Raw genomic sequence first — 22279 nt, 5'->3', positions numbered from 1 at the left:
TTTCCTTTTGTAACTAGCTTATTTTATTTAGTGTAGTACTTTCAAGGTTTATCCATGTTGTAGCATGTCAAGATTTTGTTACTTTGCAAGGCTGAATAATATTCCTTTGTAGGCACATACCATATTTTATCTGTTCATCTGTCAGTGGACACTTGGATTGCTTTCACCTTTTGACTATTATGTATAATCGTGCTAGAGCATGAGTATACAAATATCTGTCCTTGTCTCCTGCCTTTGGATATATACGCAGAAGTGGAATGGCTGGATCATATAATTCTGTTTAATATCAAATTAAAATTAAATTTGTTAAATAAAATTAGGTATTTAACTAAATTAAATATTTAAATTCTTTTTAAATTAAAATAATTATATTTGATTATTCTGTTTAATTTTTTTAGGAATTGCTATACTGTTTTCCACAGCAGCTGCATCATTTTACATCCCCACCAGCAATGCAAAAAGGTTCTAATTGCCTCACACCTTTAACATTTGTTCTTTTTTTTTTTTTTTTTTATATAACAGCCATCCAAATGGGTATGAAGTGGCACGTCATTGTGCTTTGATTTGCATTTCCCTCATGATTAGGGATGTTGAACATCTTTTTATGTGCCTGTTGAGCATCTGTGTATCTTCTTTGCAAAAATGCCTACTCAAAGTCTTTTGCCCATTTTAAGAATCAGTTTGGGTTGGGTGTGTTGGCCCACACCTGTAATCCCAGCACTTTGGGAAGCCAAGGCAGGAGGATTGCTTGAGCCCAGGAGTTCAAGACCAGCCTGGGTGACAAGTGAGACCCGTCTCTACAAAAAAATGGAAAAAATTACTGGGGCATGGTGGCACATGCCTGTAATTCCAGCTACAGGAAGGCTTGGGAGGCTGAGGTGGGAGTATTGCTTGAGCCCAGGAGTTCAAGGCTACAATAAGCTGTGATCATGCCACTGCACTCCAGCCTGGGTGACTGAGTGAGATAGTCTCAAAAATAAAAGAAAAAAATCAGTTTGTTTGTTGCTGATCTGTAGGAGTTCTTTATCCTGTCAGTTAATTCCTTATCAGATATATGATTTAAAAATATTTTTTCCCATTCTGTGGATTGTTATTGATGTAGCCTTTGATGCATAAAAGTTTCAAATTTTGATGAAGTCAGACTCTTTTTTTTCCCCCCTCTACTTTTGGTCATGAAGAAATCATTTCCAAGTCCAGTGTCATGAAGCTTTTCCCTTTTGTTTTCTTCTAAGAGTTTTACAGTTATAGCTTTTACTTTTAAGTCTTTGAGCCATTTTTAGTTTATTTTTGTATATGATGTGAGATAAGGGTCCATCAAACTTGCTCTTTTGCATGTGGCATCCAGTTTTCCACCACCTTTGATTGAAAAGACAGTCAGTTCTTTTGTTGAATGGTCCTGGCACTCTTGTCAAAAATCAAGTGATCATTTATTTGAGGGTTTGTTTCTCAGATCACAACTGATTTTTATATGCAGATAGTTCTTGACTTAGGATGGTTTGTGTTATGGTTTTTGGACTTCACTATGGTGCGAAAGTGATGTGAATTCAGTAGAAATCATACCTTGAATATTCATAGTACCATTCTGTTTTTCACTTTCAGTATAATGTTCACTAAATTCTATGAGACATTGAACATCTTATAAAATAGGCTTTGTGTTAGATGATTTTGTGCAGCTGTAGGCTAATTGAAGTGTTCTGAGCATGTTTAAAATAGGCTAGGTTAAGTTATGATGTTTGGTAGGTTAGATATTTTAAATGCATTTTCAATTAAAGATATTTTTAACTTACGATGGATTTATCAGAATGTAACCACATTGTTAGTTGAGGAGCATCTGTACAGATTGTGTATCCTGCAATCTTGCTGAACTAGTTTGCTACCTCTAATAGTTTCATGTGGATTTTTTCTTTTCTTTTCTTTTTTTTTTTTTTTTTGAGATGGAGTCTTGCTCTGTCTCCCAGACTGGAGTGCAATGGGGTGATCTCGGCTCACTGCAAGCTCCGCCTCCCGGGTTCATGCCGTTCTGCCTCAGCCTCCTGAGTAGCTGGGGCTACAGGCACCTGCCACCATGCCTGGCTAATTTTTTGTGTTTTTAGTAGATACGGGGTTTCACCATGTTAGGATGGTCTTGATCTCCTGACTCATGATCCGCTCGCCTCAGCCTCCCAAAGTGCTGGGATTACAGGTGTGAACCACCGCACCCGGATGGATTCTTTATTTAAAAAAAAAAATACACACAAGATCCTGTCATCTTTAAATGGGAGTAGTTTTGTACCCTACTTTCTGATCCTGATCTTACAAAGCATTCAGTTTTTCTTTAGTAAGTGTGATGTTACCTCTGGGTTGAGGAAGATATATTGTATTCCTAATATTCTGAGTTTTTTTTTTTTTTAATCATGAAAGGGCACTAGATTTTGTCAAATGTTATTTCTGCATCCAGAATAAATCCCATTTCATCACATATAATCATCTTTATATGTTATGGATATTTTTTTCCTTGTGATATGTTTGTTTGGTTTTGGCATGAGAATAAGTAATAATTGCCTTGAGAGTTGTTCCTTCCTTTTTTTATTTTTTTTTGAAAGTTTTTTTGAAGGATTAGTGTTCTTTTTTAAGCATTTGGTAAAGTTCACCAGGACAGATGCCCCTTGAATTACAATGGGGTTATTTCCTAATAAGTTCATCATAAGTGGAAAATATTGTAAGTTGAAAATCCATTTGAAAATACCCTGATAAACCCATTGTAAAGTCAAAAAGTTGTAAGTTCAGATGCTTTTCAACTTACAATGGGGTTATATCTCAATAAACCATTGGAAAGTTGAAAATTATATTTCTAACCATTGTTAAGTCAGGGACCATCTGTCTGGTCTCGGACCTGTGAGAAGCATTGTGATTACTGCTTCAGTCTCTTTTCATATTAGAGATCAATTCAGATTTTTCTGTTTCTTCTTTTTTATTTTTATTTTTGAGATGGAGTCTCACTCTGTTGCCTAGGATGGAGTGCAGTGGTGAGATACTCGGCTCACTGAAACTTCTGCCTCCTGGGTTCAAGTGGTTTCTACTGCTTCAGCCTCGTCAGTAGCTGGGATTGCAGGTGCATACCACCACACCTGACTAATTTTTGTATTTTTAGTAGAGTTGGGGTTTTGCCATGTTGGCCAGGCTGGTCTCAAACTCCTGACCTCAGGTGATCCACCTGCCGCGGCCTCCCAAAGTGCTGGGATTACAGGTGTGAGCCACCGTGCCTGACCTCTGTTTCTTCTTGAGTCAATTTTGATCATATGTTTCGTTTTAGAAATTTGTCCATTTAATCTAGCTTATCGAAAATTTTGGCATACAGTTGTTCTAAGTATGTCTTTTTAATATTTTTTAAAATGTTGGTAGTAATAGCTTCACTTTCATTCCCGATATTAGTAATTTAAATCTTCTCTCTGTTTTTCTTGGTCAATCTGGTTAAAGGATTAATCAATTCTATTGATATTTTCAAAGAAAGTAACATTTGGTTTCATCAATTTCTTTGCTCTGTTTTCAAATTGACTATGGATATTGGTCTATATGTATACAACTCTTAGAGCACTTGTTCTCACCAAAATGCTAATGGTCTTGAACAAGTTTATATTCTCAGGACATATTTCTTTGTTCGCTGTGATCAAACACTATTTAATTAATTCATTATTTGTAGGTGGCTTTCCTTGTATGACTAGCTAATAAGCTACTCAGAAATTTACTTTTGCTGGTTTTATTTTCATTTCTATTTTTGTGACGTTCTGTGATGAGATGTTGTATTACATTTTTTTTTTTCCTGATGGCTTCCTGTGAATTGGGAATATTGTGCTTAGTGCTTAGTCTGGTAATGCTAACATGTATTCTTTTAGCACAGATTTCATATTATTGCATAATAAACAGAAATAAATATTACAGAAGCTGTATACAATTGGCCCTTCATACCCTTGGGTTCTGCATCTGTGGATTCAACCAACAGCAGATCAAAAATAGAAAACAACATAACAATACCATGATAAAAAATACAAAATTATTATAGGCATACAGAATTTATACTGTATTAGGCATTATAACTAATCTAGAGATGGTTTAAAGTATACAAGAGGATGTGTATAGGTTATTTACAAATACTACACCATTTTATATCAGAGACTTGAGCATTCATGGATTTTGTTATCTAGGAATTCCTGGAAGCCATCCTCTATGAACACTGAAGGATGACTGTGTGGAATTATGCTGTAAATACTGTTTATAACCCTTTCTACTTAACATAGTATGAAAAAAATTGAAGTTAATAAATATCTACAAAATTTAAGAATTAGCGGCTCAGTATGATGACACGTACCTGTAGTTCCAGCTGCTTGGGTGAGGCAGGAGGGTCACTTGAGCCAAGGCGTTTGAGACCAGCTTGGGGAACATGACAAGACCCCATCTCTTTTTTTTTTTTTTTTTTTTTTTTTTTGAGACAGAGTCTCGCTTTGTCGTCCAGGCTGGAGTGCAGTGGCACGATCTCGGCTCACTGCAAGCTCCGCCTCCCGGGTTCACGCCATTCTCCTGCCTCTGCCTCCCGAGTAGCTGGGACTATAGGTGCCCGCCACTGCATCCGGCTAATTTTTTTGTATTTTTAGTAGAGACGGGGTTTCACTGTGTTAGCCAGGGTGATCTAAATCTCCTGACCTCGTGATCCGCCCGCCTCGGCCTCCCAAAGTGCCGGGATTACAGGCTTGAGCCACCACGCCCGGCCAAAAAAATTTTTTTTTAAGTGTTAAAACAGTTAGTGTATCTTCTTCCTAATACGTTGTTTTTCAAAAGTCTTCAGTTTTATTTTGCCATGGATAAATCCTTCATTATATATAGTTAACAGTGAGTAATGTTAAAGGGCATATTTGTTTTGTTTTGTTTTTAGTAGAGATGGGATTTCACCATGTTGGCCAGGCTGATTTCAAACTCCTGACCTCAAAGTGATGCACCTACTTCGGCCTCCCAAAGTGCTGAGATTGTGGGCATATTTGTTCGGAAGCTGCCACTTTCTTAGATTTTTTTTTTTTTTTTTTTTTGAGACAAAGGCTTGCTTTGTTGCCCAGGCTGGAGTGCAGTGGCGCAATCTTGGCTCACTGCAACCTCTGCCTCCCAGGTTCAAGTGATTCTCCTGCCTCAGCCTCCCATGTAGCTGGGATTACAGGCACGTGCCACCATGCCTGGCTACTTTTTTTGAATTTTTAGTAGAGACGGGGTTTTACCATGTTGGCCAGGCTGGTTTCAAACTGCTGACCTCAAGTGATCTGCCCATCTCAGCCTCTCAAAGTGCTGGGATTACAGGCATGAGCCTCCGTGTCAGGCCTTTCTTAGAATTTATGTAGTATCTGACAGACACAGTGGGGAACAGAGCCAAACAATCTATTAACTTGTAGATTTAATCTTCATGATATGCCTGCAAATAAAGTGTAGGCCTGAAAATGGATCCATGATTATAGGGAGAAAGCTTTACTCTCTTTCAGGCTCCCTACTTTTCTAGCAGGCAAAATTTATTTTTTTCTCCTCTTTTTATATTAATTAAAAAAATTTAATTCATTGTTAAAGTTTTATTTTTAATCGACACATAATAATTATGCATATTTATGGGGTACAGTGTGATATTTTGATACATGTACACATTGTGTAATGATCAAATCAGGGCTGTTAGGTTTTCCATCACTTCAAGCACTTGTGATTTCTTCCTGGTGAGAACATTCAGAATCCTCTTTTCTAGCTATTTTGAAATATACAATACATTATTGTTAACTGTAGTCACCTTGCTATGAAATAGAACACCAGAATGTATTCCTCCTATCTAACTGCAACTTGGTTTGACCAAACCTCTAACCATTCCCCATACCTTAACCACCCCCAGCCCCTGCCCCTGCCCCTGCCTCTGGTAACCACTGTTCTACTATATATGTCTGTGGGCTGTTTCTCCTATGGTCTTTACTGGTAGCATTCAATAATATTCAATATCCCTTCATAATAAAAACTCTAAACGTGTTAGATATATTAATGGAAGGAACGTACTTCAGCACAATAAAGTCCGTATATGACAAACCCATAGCTGACATCATACTGAATAGGGAAAAGTTAAAAGCTTTTCCTTTACAATATGGACCTAGATGAAGATGCCCACTTTGACCACTTCTGTTCAACACAGTACTAGAAGTCTTGGTTGAGCACGATGGTTCACACCTGTAATCCTAGCACTTTGGGAGGCTGAGGCAGGCAGATCACTTGAGGTCAGGAGTTCGAGACCAGCCTGGCCAACATGGTGAAACCCTGTCTCTACTAAAAATACAAAAATTAGCTGGGTGTGTGGTGGTGGGTGCTTATAATCCCAGCTACTTGGGAGGCTGAGGCAGGAGAATCACTTGAACCTGGGAGGTGGAGGTGACAGTAAGCTGAGATTGTGCCATTGCAGTCCAGCCTGGGTGACAGAGTGAGACTCTGTCTCCAAAAAAAAAAAAAAAAAGTTTTAGCCAGAGCAATTAGGCAAGAGCAAGAAAGTTGTCTAAATTGGGAAGGAGAAAGTCAAATTGTCCCTGTTTGCAGATGACGTGATCTTATATATTGAAAACTATAGACTTCACTAAAAAAACTATTAAAACTGAGAAATGAGAATTCAGTAAAGTTGCAGTCTACAAAATCAACATACAAAGCCTTTCGTCTAAGATCTGGAACAGGACAAGGATGCCCACTTTCACCAGTTATTCAGCATAGTACTGGAAGTCCTAGACAGAGCAGTCGGACAAGAGAAAGATATAAATGGCATCCCAGTTGGAGAGGGAGAAGTCAAATTATCCATGTTTGCAGATGATATTATCTTATTTTTGGAAAAATCTAAAGACTCCAACAAAAAAACAATTAGAACTGATAAATTCGGTAAAGTTGCAGGATACAGAATCAACATACAAAAGTCAGTAGCATTTCTATATGCCAAGAGTGAACAATCTTAAAAAGAAAGAAAAAAGCAATCTCAGTTGCAATAGTTACACCTAAAATTAAATAGTTAAGAATTAACCAAAAAAGTAAAAGATCTCCATAATGAAAACTATAAACACTGATGAAAGAAATTGAAGGGGACACAAAAAATGAAAAAAAATTCCATGTTCATTGATTGGAACAATCACTATTTTTTAAATGTCCATTCTACCCAAAGAAATCTACAGATACAGATTCAAGGCACTGCCTATCAAAACAGTGATGACATTCTTCACAAAAATAGAAAAAAAAAATCTCAAATTTATACGGAAGCACAAAAGACCCAGAGTAGCCACAGCATTCCTAAGCAAAAATAACAGAACTGGAGGAATCACATTACCTGACTTTCAGATTATGCTCCATATAGATGCACAGACCAATGGAACAGAATGGAGAACCCAGAAACAGGGTTTGTCTAACCCTAACCCTAACTGTAACCTTAACTGGCTGGTTAGGGTTAGGGTTAAGGTTAACACACCTACAGCGAACTCATTTTCACCAAACATGCCAAGAAATACACTCTGGAAAAGATAGTTTCTTCAATAAATGCTGCTGGGGAAATTGGATATCCATATATAGACGAATGAAGCTAGACAGTTATCTCTTGCCATATACAAAAATCAAATCAAAATGGATTACAGCCTCGAACTATGAAGCTACTACAAGAAAACGTTGGGGAAAATCTCCAGGATATTGGTCTGGGCAAAAACGTCTTGAACAATATGTCAGAGCACAGGCAACCAAAGCACACATGGACACATGGGATCACATCAAGTTAAAAAGCTTCTTCACAGCAAAGGAAACAATCAACAAAGTGAACAGACAACCCACAGAATGGGAGAAAATATTTGCAAACTACCTATCTGAGAAAGGATTAATGACCAGAAAATACAAGAAGCTCAAACAACTCTATAGGAAAGAAATCTTATAATCTGATCAAAAAATGGGCCAAAGATTTGAGCAGACATTTCTCAAAAGAAGTTATACAAATGGCAAGCAGGCATATGAAAAGATGCTCAACGTCATTGATCAGAGAAATGCAAATGAGACCTACAATGAAATATTATCTCATCCGAGTTAAAATGGCTTATATCCAAAAGACAGACAATAACAAATGCTGGTGAGGATGTGGAGAAAAGGGAACCCTTGTATGCTGTTGGTGAGAATGTCAATTAATACAACCACTATGGAGAATAGTTTGGAGGTTCCTCCAAAAACTAAAACTAGAGCTACCAGCCGGGTGTGGTGGCTCACACCTGTAATCCTAGCACTTTGGGAGGCCGAGGCAGGCAGATCACGAGGATCCAGGAGAATGGCGTGAACCTGGGAGGCAGATCTTGTAGTGAGCCGGGATCGCGCCACTGCATTCCAGCCTGGGCGACAGAGTGAGACTCCATCTCAAAAACAAACAAACAAACAAACAAACAAAAAAACCCAAAAAACAAAAAAACAAACAAAAAAACCCCCCCAGAACCTAGAGCTACCATGTGATCCAGCAATCCCACTGCTGGGTATATACCCCAAAGAGAGGAAATCAGAGATAGCTGCACTCCCATGTTCGTTATAGCACTGTTCACAGTAGTCGAGATTTGGAAGCAATCTAAGCATCCATGAACAGATGAATGGATAAAGAAAATGTAGTACACATACACTACAGAGTACTATTCGATCATAAAGAAGAATGAGATCCTTTTATTTGCAACAGCATGGGTGAAACTGGAGATCATTACATTAAGTGAAATAAACCAGGCACAGAAAGACAAACATCACATGTTATCACTTATTTGTGGGATCTAAACATCAAAACAACTGAATTATTGGAGACAGAGAGTAGAAGGATAGTTACTAGAGGGTGCGAAGGGTAGTGGGTGGCTGGGTGAGGGGAGGTGGGATGGTTAATGGGTACAAAAAATAGTTACAAAGAATGAGCAAGACCTACTGTTTGATAGCTCAACAGGGTGACTATGGTCAGTAACGTAATTTACATTTTAAAATTACTTAAAGAGTGTAATTGGTTTGTAACTCAAAGGATAAATGCTTGAGAGGATGGATACTCCATTCTTCATGATGCACTTATTTTCACACTGTATGCCTGTATCAAAACATCCCATGTATACCATAGGCATATACACCTACTGTGTATCCACAAAAATTAAAAATAAACGTAAATTAACATACAAAATCTGTAACATTTATATATGCTACGAATATTCAGTCACAAGAAAACAATCTCTCATACAATAGCTAAAACAAAAAATACCTAGGAATAAATTTAACCAAAGAGGTGAAAGATTTCTACAATGATAAACTAATGTTATTAATGACAAAAACTGAAGAGGACAGACATAAATGGAAAGATCTCATGGTCATGGATTTGAAGAATTAATATTGTTAAAATGTCCATACTATTTCAAATGATATACATATTCAGTGAAATCCCTATCAAAGTACCAATGACATTCTTCACATAAATAGAAAAAAAAAATCCTAAAATTAGTATGGAACCACGAAAGACCCTGAATACCTAAAGTAATGTTGAGCACAAAGAACACAGCTGGAAGCATCACACTACTTGTCTTCAAAATATACAATAAAGCAGTAGTATCCCAAACAGTGTGGTACTAGCATAAAAACAGACACATAGACCAATGGAACAGAATAGAGAACCTAAAATAAGTCCACAATTACAGCCAACTTAATTTTGGCAAAGGTGCCAAGAATACTGATTGGGGAAAGAATGGTTTCTTCTATAAATTATGCTGGGAAAACTGAATATTCACATGCAGAATAATTAAACTAGACGCCTGTCTCTTACCGTTTACAAGAATCAACTCACAATGGACTAAACCCTTAAATGTAAGACCTGAAACTCTAAAACTGCTAGAAGAAAATGGGAAGCACTTCATGACATTGATCTGTATTAATTTTTAAAAAATAATTTGAAAGCCAATGTAGAAGGAAAATAGTTATGGAAATGGAAAGTTTACATCGGTTCTCTGAATACACATGAAACACTCAATTTTTTTTTTTTTTTTTTTTTTTGAGACAGAGTCTTGCTCTGTTGCCCAGGCTGGAGTGCAGTGGCACAATCTTGGCTCACTGCAACCTCCGCCTCCCAGGTTCACGCCATTCTCCTGCCTCAGCCTCCTGAGTAACTAGGACTACAGGTGCCTGCCACCACACCCGGCTAATTTTTTTGTATTTTTAGTAGAGACGGGGTTTCACCGTGTTAGCCAGGATGGTCTCGGTCTCCTGACCTAGTGATCCGCCCGCCTCGGCCTCCCAAAGTGCTGGGATTACAGGCGTGAGCCACCGCACCCAGCCGAAACACTCAATTTTAAACAATGAAGGCTGTTATTAATTTACATGTTCTTGTTAATTAGTGATGTAGATAAGAAGACGGGAGTGGTGGGGAGTGCTCTGGAGATTGAAATTTAATAGTAAGGGCCTCGATAAAGAGTTTGTTAAAGAGTAAAAGAACTGCTGATGTTAAATTATTAAGTGCTTATGCAATTCATTGTAGTTTTATTTATGAACCATGCTTAGAATACATTTTTGATCTTAGACAGCTATATCATTGTTAATTTGTGGCTACCTGCAATGACTTGAGACTACAGAACCTAATCCTTTCCTCTCCACGTTGGAGGGTTCAATGCAATAAATCCTAGGGTAGACCATTTCTTTTTCACTTGGTAGTCAGAGTAAGATACTGATGAGTATCTGAGTTTCTTAACAGTTCCCAAGTCTGTACAATATTAAGTGAGAGCTTGGTATAACTATTTTTTAAAGTTTTAAAAAATTTGAAAAGTTTTTGTTCAGAATTTATTTTCCAAATACATTTAAGAATTTAATTTTATTAAATTAATTAAATTGTTTTAAATTTGAGAATTTAAAACATTTACAGATTTATAATGCTACAAGTATTTGCAAATATAGCCAAATATTCCCACAGTATACAGATTACCAATGGCAGGTTTGATGTCTTCAGCAGAGATCAAATATAAATATACACGTATATACACATGCAAATAGACTCATGGTATATACATTTTTTTCACAGCTTGTTTACTTTGCAGCTGAAAGGCTTGATATCTCTTAGTATATGTTCACCTCCTTCATCCTTTGCATTTTTATACACATTTTAGAATCGGTTTATTGATTTCTACAAAAAAGTTTATTAGGATTTTGATTGGGATTGCAGAGAATGTAATGATCAATTTAGGGAGAATATATATTTTTATGCTATTGAGTTTTCTAATTAATATGATATATGCTTTTATTAGGCTTTTAATGTCTCTAATATTTTATAGCTTTTTGTGTAGAGTTCTTCTACATGTCTCATTAGACTTATTTCCAGTTACATGGCATTTTTTGATGTTGTTTTAAGTGGTGTATTTTTCAAAACATTTAATTTTCTAATTGTTTATTGATATATAGACTTAAAAATATTCACTTTGTATCTAGTGACCTTGCTACAATCATGTATTTGTTGTAATAGTTTATGTCTATATTATTTTTGACTTTTTTACATACACAGTCAGACCTGCTGATGAAGACAGTTTTATTTCCTCATTTCCAATTATTATACCTTTAATTGCCTTATTTGTGTTGACTGGTCCTGCATACAGTGTTGAATAGAAATGGTAACAGTGACTGTCCTCTTCTTGTTCCTAATCTTAGTGATAAAATGTTTCGTATATCACCAGTGTGTATGATGTTTGCTGTAGACACATTGTAGATGCTCTTTATCGGATTAAGGAAGTTCTCTTCTAGTCTTACTGTGTTAAGAATTTTTGTCATGAGTGGACTTTGAATTTTATCAGTTTTTTCATATATAGAGATGATCATATGATTTTTTTTCCTTCATTGATTTTCTAATATTAAACCAATCTTGCATTCCTGGAATAATCCCCAATTGGTCATGATGCATCATCCTTTTTATGCATAATTGGATTTGATTTGCTTTGTATTTTTTTAAAAAATATTTTTATTTATATTAATGAGAAAGATTAGCCTGTAATTTTCCTTTCATCTCATGTCCTTCTCAGGGTTTGCTATCATGCTGAGTTCAAAATGAATTCCCTCTTTGGAAGAGATTATTTATGACTGGTGTTGTTTTTTTTAGATGTTTGGACAGATTCACTGATAAAGTCATCAGGACCTGGTATTTCATTTGTGGGAAGTTTTTAATTACAGATTCACTTTACTTTAATAAATATAGGACTATTTAAATTTTTACCTTCTCTGCCGGTTTTTGTAGATTTTGCCTTGCTGTAAATTCATCTCTCATGTACAATTTCAAATTAGTTGGTATAAGTTTTGTTGTGTAATATCCTTTTATGATGATTTTAATGTTTTGATTGCTGATATTGATAATTTGTTTCTTTTCTTTTTTTCCTAATTAGTTTTTCTAGATATCTGTCAATGTTAGTGTTTTCAAAGAACCAATTTTTAGATTATAAGGCTTGATTTACGGTAGTGGAAATTGTTTAAGATTGACAGGGAGTTTCTTCTTAGTTTATTCAACAGTTTTGGGAGTACAGGTAGGCTTTGGTTACATGGATGAGTTCTTTAGTGATGAAATGTGAGATTTTAGTGCACCTGTCACCCGAGCAGTGTACACTGTATCCAATATGTAGTCTTTTATTTCTCAGCCCCTTCCAACCTCCCTCCACCAAGTCCACAGAGTCTGTTATATCAGTTTGTATGTCTTTGTGTCCTCATAGCGTAGCTCCCACTTGTAAATGAGAATATGCGGTATTTGCTTTCCCATTCTTGAGTTTCTTCACTTAGAATAATGGCTTCCAGCTCCATCCAAGTTGCTGCAAAAGACATTATTTTGTTCCTTTTAATAGCTAAGTGGTATTCCATGGTGTGTATATACCACATTTTCTTATCCACTTGTTGGTCAGTGCGTATTTAGGTTGGTTCCATGTCTTTGCAGTTGTGAATTGTGCTGCTATAAACATGCATGTGGATGTGTCTTTTTCATATAATGACTTCTTTTCCGTTGAATGGATACCCAGTAGTGGGATTGCTAGATCGAATGGTAGATCTATTTTTAATTCTTTAAGGAATCTCCATACTGTTTTCTGTAGTGGTTGTACTAATTTACACTCCCATCAGCAGTGTAAAAGTGCTCCCTTTTCACTACATCCATGCCAACATCTATAGTTTTTTGATTTTTAAATTATGACCATTCTTGCAGAAGGTGGTGTCTTATTGTGGTTTTAATTTGCGTTTCCCAGATGATTAATGATGTTGAGCATTTTTGTTTTTCATGTGTTTGTTGGCTGTTTGTCTATCTTGTTTAGAGAACTGCCTATTTATGTTCTTTGTCCACTTTTTTATGTGATTTTTTTTTTCTTGGTGATTTGAGTTCCTTGTAGATTCTGGATACTAGTTTTTTGTCAGATGCATAGTTTGCAGATATTTTCTTTGTTGGTTGTCTGTTTACTCTGTTGATTATTTCTTTTGCTGTACAGAAGCTTTTTAGTTTAAGTAGGTTCCATTTATTTTTGTTTTTGTTGCATTTGCCTTTGAGTCTTACTCAGGAATTCTTTGCTTAAGCCTATGTTCAGGAGAGTTTTTTTCGATGTTATCTTGCAAAATTTTTATGGTTTCAAGTCTTGGATTTAAGTATTTTATCCATCTTGAGTTTTTTTTTGTGTGTAGTGATAGATGGGGACCCAGTTTCATTCTTCTACATGTGGCTTGTTAGTTTTCCCAGCACCATTTATTGAATAAAGTGTCTATATTAATCCATTTTTATGCTGCTGATAAAGACATACTCAAGACTGGGGAATTTACAAAAGAAAGAGGTTTATTGGATTTACAGTTCCATGTAGCTGGGGAGGCCTCACAATCATGGTGGAAGGTGAAAGTCACTTCTCACATGGCAGCAGACAAGAGAAGAGAGAATGCGAGCCAAGCAAAATGGGTTTCCCCTTATCAAACCATCAGATCTTGTGAGACTTTTTAACTACCATGAGAGCAGTATAGGGAAAACTGCCCTGATGGTTCAGTTATCTCCCACCAGGTCCCTCCCACAACACGTGGGAATTATGGAAGTACAATTCAAGATAAGATTTGGGTGGGGACACAGAGCCAAATGATATCAGTGTTTTTTTTTTCCCAGCTTATGTTTTTGTATGCTTTGTTGAATACCATTTGGCTTTATTTCTGGGTTCTCTATTTTTTTTTTCCACTGCTTATTTTTATTCCAGTGTCATGCTGTTTTGGTAACTATAGCCCTGTAGTATAATTCAAAGTCCCATAATGTGATACTTAATATTGCTTTGGCTGTTCAGGCCCTCTTTTGGTTCCATGTGAATTTTAAGATTGTTTTTTCTAGTTCTTGGGAAAAATGATGATGATATTTTGATGGGAAATTGCATTGAATTGCATTGAATGATGCAATTGCATTGAATGATTGCAATTGCATTGAATGATTGCATTGAATTGCATTGAATGATGATGATATTTTGAATGATGCAATTGCATTGAATTGCATTGAATGATGATGATATTTTGATGGGAATTGCATTGATGGGAAATTGAATGGGAATTGCATTGAATCCATAGATTGCTTTTGGCAGTACAGTCATTTTTACAATATTGATTCTTGTTATCTGTGAGCATGGTATGTGTTGCCATTTGTTTGTGTCATCTGTGACTTTTTTTTTTTTTTTTTTTTAGCAGTGCCTTGTAGTTTTTCTTGTAGAGAACTTTAATTTCCTTGGTTAAGTATATTCCTAGGTATTTTATTTTTATTTTTTGCAGCTGTTGTAAAAGGGATTGAGTTCTTGATTTGATTCTCAGATTGGTTTTTGGTGTATGGCAGTGCTACTGATTTGTTTCATTGATTTTGTACCTGAGACCTTATTTTACTGAATTAGTTTATTAGATCTAGGAATCTTTTGTATGACAGGTTTTCTAGGTGTATGATTATATCATTGATGGATAGTCACAGTTTGTCGTCTTCTTTTCCAATCTGGATGCCCTTTATTTCTTTCTCTTGCCTGATTGCTCTGATTAGGTCTTCTAGTATTATGTCAAAGACAAGTGAAAATGGGCATCCTTATCTTGTTCCAGTTCTAAGGGGGAATGCTTTAAACTTTTCCCCATTCAGTGTGATTTGATTGTGGGTTTGTCATATGTGGCTTTTATTACTTTGAGGTAAGATGGGGCTTTTCTTTATTCTTTGTATTCTTATATGAATTTTGTAATCAGTTTGTCAATTTCCTTAAAAAAGTTATGGGATTTTGATTGTTATCTATAGATTTTTTCTGTTGTGCATTTGCTTTCTATTTCATTAATTTCTGTTCATTTTTATTATGAAATTTCTGCTTTTCAAAGCATAATCAAATTTATTTGATGATTCTTTTAAAACATATCTGTGTTTGCTTGTGGTAGATAAGAAGCTCCTAATATTATTTTTTTCTTAAGTAATTGATACAAACTTGCTCAAAAAGGACACTCGAACACAGGATATCCAAGGGACAGAGACTCTGTTAATAGAAATGTTTTTCTACAAGCACACATGCACCCACCACTCATGGATAGCATTTTTCCCACAATGTGTCTTATTGTCCCAAACTGCTAATATTATTTTTCAAAATGTAGATTAAATGGAAAGGGGTTTACACTTTAGAAAGAGGAATTAGTAAAGAAGGGAAGGTATACATTTAAGAAAATTTAGTGCTTAATTCAGTGACTCTAACCCTGTCTCAGTGTTTAAAAATGCTAATTGGTGTGTTTATCCTTGCTTTTCTAGTGATATGCAGCTTTCGAGGATCTGTCCCTCAAGGGTTGGTCTTAGAAATAGGAGAAACAGTCCAGATTCTTGAAAAATGTGAAGGTGAGTATGGACCTACAAAGCACATAAATTGTGATCATTTTTGGCAGTATTATATACATTTATTTTGTGCTAATAAGATTATAAGCAGTAATTCTGGAGCCATAATTAGTCACATGATGAAATAGTGTTATATAAAATTCTGATCTATGTTCAGCATAAAGGTGTGGGCTTTTTTGATTCTAATGTATTAGCAACAATTAGATAATTAATTTCTGGCTATCAGAACACGTTTTTTACATATATTTATGGGGTACATGAGATACTTTGGTACAGACATACAATGTGTAATAATCACATGGTAAATGTAGTATCTATCACCTCAAGCATTTACCTTTTTTTGTGTTGCAAAAGTTCCAGTTGTACTCCCTCAATTATTAAAAAATATGCAACAAATTATTGCTGACTGTAGTCACCCTATTGTGCTATCAAATACTAGATCTTACTCATTGTATCTAACTGTATTTTGTGCCCTCTTATTTATTTTTTACAAATAGGTAATCTACCTGTGCTTAGCTGCCTTTGAATAGAACTACCTTACAGTCCATTCATTTGTGTGTTTCCATCTGATTGACTGGGCATCTTTAGTCCTAATTAAAACAAGCCCTTAAATATTTTTTGATTTTTATTTATAATTTTTTTTGAGAGGGAGTCTTGCTCTTGTTGCCCAGGCTGGAGCGCAATGGTGCAATCTTGGCTCACTACAACCTCTGCCTCCCGGGTTCAAGTAATTCCCCTGCCTCAGCCTCCCTAGTAGCTGGGATTATAGGCACCCGCCACCACGTCCAGCTAATTTTTATAGTTTTAGTAGAGATGGGATATCACCATGTTGGCCAGGTTGGTCTTGAACTCCTGACCTCAGGTGATCCACCTGCGTCAGCCTCCCAAAGTGCTGGGATTAACAGGCGTGAGCCACTGTACCCAGCCTAAATACGTTTAAATGTAGTTTGGCTTGACTGCTGTCCTCTTCTGTGGCATATGTGGGTATTTCTACTGTTACATTTACACATTCTTGAGATGGATCATGTTCTTCAGAATCTGTAGTTAAATCAATAAGATTTGTGGGAAAAATAAATTTAGAGAGAAATTACACAAAATCAGAGTATTAACAAAAGCAAAATTGATGCCATGGGAAATAACTTGGGAAGCCTGGACTAGCAGTTCAGCATGGCTACAAGCCATCTCAGATGATATAATGAAGTAGAACTGTTGCAGTGTGGGTATAGAACCAATGTATATGGGAGTGGAGCTCTAATCTAGTTGGGTTACTGTTAAGAGGGTTATGGGGGGACATGTAACCTACCATGACCCAGGAATCATATATATTTAGGAATGCACTTTTTCTGGAAAGTGAGCTACACCTGTTTTAAATTTTTTTAAGAACAGAAGTATAAATCAGCACCCTTTTATGATAACAACTCTAAGGAAACTGAGAATAGAAGGTAATTTTCTTTATTTAATAAAGGGTAGCTACTAAAATACCTGTAGTAAACATCATATTCAGTCGTAAAATATTGAAAGAGTTTTCACTGAGATCTGAAAGTGAGACAAGAATACCTACTGTCTTATTCTGTTTATTTGTTGTTATAAAGGAGTACTTGAGGCTGCATAATTTATAAAGAAAAGGGATTTATTTGCCTCATGGTTCTGTAGGCTGTGACACCAACTTCTGCTTCTGGTGAGGGCCTCAGGAAGCTTCCACTCATGGCAAAAGTCAAAGAGAAGCCTGTACGTGCAGAGATCACACGGCAAGAGAGAAAGCAAGAGTGAGGGGCGGTGCCAGGCTCTGTTTAAAATTTTTATTTTTTAATTGACAAATAATAATGGTATTCATGGGTACATAGTGATGTTTTGATACATATATAGTGATCAGATCAGGGTAACTAGAATATCTATTATCCTAAACATCATTTCTTTTGGTTGAGAAAGTTCAATATTTTGCTTCTAGCTTTTTGAAACTATATATTATTATTAATTATAGTCATATGGGATAGAACATTAGAACTCATTCTTTTTATCTAGTTGTAATTTTGTATCTTTGACAAATCTCTTCAAATCCTCCCTTACCCCTCCCCTCCCAGTATCCTTGGTTCAGGTTTTTTTTGATAGCTTCCACGTATGAGTAAGAATATGAGGTGTTTAACTTTCTCTTTTTGGCTTATTTCACTTAACATAATGTCCTCTAGTTCCATTCACATTACTACGAATTGCAGGATTTCAGTATTTTTTTTTATGGCAGAATAGTATTCCATTGTGTATATACAACATATTTTCTTCATCCATCTGTTATTTGACACTTAGGTTGATTCCATATCTTGAGTATCTTTATTGGTGACAGGGTCTCATTCTGTCAGCACGCTGCAGTGCGGTGGTGCCATCACAGCTCACTGTAGCCTCGACCTCCTTGGGTTCAGGTGATCTTCCCACCTCAGCCTCCTGAATAGCTGGGACTACAGGTGCACCACGTCACCAGGCCTGGCTAATTTTTGCATTTTCTGGTAGATACAGAGTTTTTGCCATGTTGCCCAGACAGGCTGGTCTTGAGCTCCTGGGCTCAAGTGATCTGCCCACCTCAGCCTTCCAAAATGCTGAAATTAGAGGCATGAGCTAGCGCACTCAGCCATATAGTAGTTCTATTTGTAGTATTTTTTTTTAATTGAAATATTTATTTATTTTAAGTTTTGATTTAGGTTCAGGGGTACATGCACATGTTTGTTATATTTGTAAACTCGTGTCACAGGGGTTTGTTGTACAGATTATCTCGTCACCCAGGTATTAAGCCTAGTATCCGTTAGTTATTTTTCCTTATCCTCTCCCTCTTCCTACCCTCCATTCTCTGGTAGGCACCAGTGTCTGTTGTTGCCCTCTATGTGTCCATGTGTTCTCATCTTTTAGTTCCCAGTTGTAAGTGAGAATATATGGTATTTGGTTTTCTGTTCCCATGTTAGTTTGCTAAGGGTAATAGCCTCCAGCTCCATCCTTGTTCCTGCAAAGGACAGGATCTTGTGCTTTTCTATGGCTGTATAGTATTCCATGGTGTATGTGTTCCACATTTTCTGTAGTCTGCCATTGATGGACATTTAGATTGATTCCATGTCTTTGCTATTGTGAATAGTGCTGCAGTGAACATACACATGCATATGTCTTTATGATAGAATGATTTATATTCCTGTGGGTACATATGCAATATTGGGATTGCTGGGTCGAATGGCAGTTCTGTTTTTAGGTCTTTGAGGAATTGCCACACTGTTTTTCACAATGGTTGAACTAATTTACACTCCTGCCAACAGTTTTTAAGCATTCCTCTGTCTCAGCAGTCTCACCAGTACCTGTTATTTTTTGAGGTTTTTGTTTTTTGCATGTAGCTTTTTAAAGAAAATTGTTTTGAAATTAAATTTTTTAATTTCAGTGGGGTTTTTGGGAACAGGTGGTGTTTGGTTACATAAGTAAGTTCTTTAGTAGTGATTTCTGAGATTTTGGTGCACCCATCACCTGAGCAGTGTACACTGTACCCAATGTGTAGCCTTTTATCCCTCACCCACCTCCCACTCCTCCCCCCACTGAGTCCCCAAAGTCCATTCTATCATGCTTATGCATTTGCATCCTCATAGCTTAGCTCCCACTTATAAGTGAGAACATACAATGTTTGGTATTTCATTCCTGAGTTACTTCACTTAGAATAATGGTCTCCAGTTCCATCCAGGTTGCTGTGAATGCCATGATTTTTTTTTTTCTTTTTTTAATGGCCGAATAGTCCATGGCATGTGTCTGTGTGTATCTGTGTGTGTGTGTCTGTGTGTGTGTGTCTGTACCACCACCTGCTTTCTTTATCTACTCATTGACTGATGGGCATTTGGGCTAGTTCCATATTTTTGCAATTGAGAATTGTGCTGCTATAAACGTGCGTGTGCATGTGTCTTTTTTGTATAATGACTTGTTTTCCTCTGGGTAGATACCCAGTGGTGGGATTGCTGGATCGAATGGTAGATCTACTTTTTGTTTTTTAAGGAATCTCCATGTGTTTTTCGTAGTGGTTGTACCAGTTTATGTTCTCATCAGCAGTATAAAAGTATTCTCTTTTCACCACATCCATGCCAGTATCTATTATTTTTTAATTTTTAAATTATGACCATTCTTGCAAGAGTAAGGTGGTATCTCATTGTGGTTTTAATTGCATTTCTCAGGTGATTAATGATGTTTAGCATTTTTCATGTGTTTGTTGGCCATTTGTATATCTTCTTGAGAAGATTCTGAATGGACAATTCTTGAGAATTGTGTATTCGTGTCCTTAACCCATTTTTTGATGTGATTATTTGTTTTTCTCTTCTTGATTTGTTTCACTTCCTTGTAGATTCTGGATATTAGTCCTTTGTTGGATGCATAGTTTGCAAAGATTTTCTCCCACTTTGTGGATTATCTGTTTACTCTGCTGATTATTTCTTCTGCTGTGCAGAAGCTTTTTAGTTTAAGTAAGTCCCATCAATTTATCTTTGTTTTTGTTTCATTTGCTTTTGTGTTTTTGGTTATGAAGTCTTTGCCTAAGCCAGTGTCTAGAAGGGGTTTTCCGATGTTACCTTGTAGAGTTTTTATGGTTTCAGGTCTTAGATTTAAGTCTTTGATCCATCTTGAGTTGATTTTTTTTTTTTTTTTTTTGAGATGGAGCCTCACTCTGCCCAGACTGGAATGCAATGGCATGATCTGGGCTCGCTGCAACCTCTGCCTCACAAGTTTAAGCAATTCTCCTGTCTCAGCCTCCCGAGTAGCTGAGATTACAGGTGCCTGCCACCACGCCTGACTGATTTTTTTATTTTTAGTAGAAATGGGGTTTCACCATGTTGGCCAGGTTGCTCTTGAACTCCTGACCTCAAGTGATCCACCCGCCTCAGCCTCCCAAAGTGCTGGGATTACAGGCATGAGCCACTGCACCCGTCTTTGAGTTAATTTTTGTGTAAGGTGAGAGATGAGGATTCAGTTTCATTCTGTTACATGTAACTTGCCAATTATCCTAGCACCATTTGTTGAATAAGGTGTGTCCTTTCCCCACTTTATGTTTTTGTTTGCTTTGTCAAACATCATTTGGCTATAAGTATTTGGCTTTGTTTCTGGATTCTCTATTCTGTTCCATTTGTCTATGTGCCTATTTTTATACTAGTACCATGCTGTTTTGGTGACTATAGCCTTATAGTATAGTTTGAAGTAGGGTAATGTGATGCTTCCAGATTTGCTCTTTTTGCTTAGTCTTGCTTTGGCTGTGTGGGCTCTTTTTTGGTTCCATATGAATTGTAGGTTTGTTGTTTTTAGTTCTGTGGAGAATGATGGTGGTATTTTGATGGGAATCACATTGAATTTGTAGACTGCTTTTGGCAGTATGTTCATTTTCACAATATTGATTCTACCTATTCATGTGCATGGGATGTGTTTACATTTGTTTGTGTCATCTATGTTTTCTTTCAGCAGTGTTTTATAGTTTTCCTTCTAGAGGTCTTTCACTTCCTTGATTAGGTATATTCCTCAGTATTTTATTTTATTTGCAGCTAGTGTAAAAGGGGTTGAGTTCTTGATTTGATTCTTAGCCTGGTGGTTGTTGGTGTATAGCAGTGCTACAAATTTGTGTACGTCAATTTTGTATCCTGTGGCCAGGCACGGTGCCTCATGCCTATAATCCCTGCACTTTGGGAAGCCAAGGTGGGTGGGTCATCAAAGGTCAGGAGTTTGAGACCAGCGTGGCTAACTGGTGAAACCCTGTCTCTAGGCCGGGTGCGGTGGCTCAAGCCTGTAATCCCAGCACTTTGGGAGGCCTAGATGGGCGGATCACAAGGTCAGGAGATCGAGACCATCCTGGCTAACACGGTGAAACCCCGTCTCTACTAAAAATACAAAAAACTAGCCGGGCGAGGTGGTGGGTGCCTGTAGTCCCAGCTACTTGGGAGGCTGAGGCAGGAGAATGGCGTGAACCCGGGAGGCGGAGCTTGCAGTGAGCTGAGATCTGGCCACTGCACTCCAGCCCGGGCGACAGAGCAAGACTCCGTCTCAAAAAAAAAAAAAAAAGAAACCCTGTCTCTACTAAAAAGACAAAAATTAGCTGGGTGTAGTGGTGCACGCCTGTAATCCCAGCTACTTGGGAGATTGAGCCAGGAGAATTGCTTGAACCTGGGAGGCAGAGGTTGCAGTGAGCTGAGATTGTGCCATTGCACTCCAGCCTGGGTGACAAGAGCAAAACTCCATCTCAAAAAAAAAAAAAAAAAAAAAAAAAAAAGATTGTATTCCGAAACTTTTCTGACTTTATTTTTCAGTTCTAGGAGCTTTTTGGATGGGTCTTTAGGGTTTTTTAGGTATATGATCATGTCATTGGTGAGCAGTGATCATTTGACTGCTTCTTTACCAGTTTGGATGTCCTTTATTTCTTTCTCTTGTCTG

At 36.9% G+C, this 22279-nt stretch overlaps 1 protein-coding gene across 7 annotated transcripts in view; it reads left to right on the top strand.

Moving 5' to 3' along the window:
- The window catches only part of DOCK3 (dedicator of cytokinesis 3), a 666839-nt gene that overhangs the window by 49562 nt on the left and 594998 nt on the right, over positions 1 to 22279 (top strand). For all 7 annotated transcript variants that reach the window (XM_030934847.1, XM_030934917.1, XM_030934886.1 and 4 more), the window contains exon 2: positions 15782 to 15865. In XM_030934847.1, coding sequence (XP_030790707.1) covers positions 15782 to 15865 — 84 coding nt within the window. The remainder of the gene's footprint in view (positions 1 to 15781; positions 15866 to 22279) is intronic.

Source organism: Rhinopithecus roxellana, chromosome 1 (assembly GCF_007565055.1).
Source record: "Rhinopithecus roxellana isolate Shanxi Qingling chromosome 1, ASM756505v1, whole genome shotgun sequence".
Classification (NCBI taxonomy): Eukaryota; Metazoa; Chordata; class Mammalia; order Primates; family Cercopithecidae; genus Rhinopithecus; species Rhinopithecus roxellana.
This window is presented reverse-complemented; position numbering and strand designations above follow the sequence as displayed.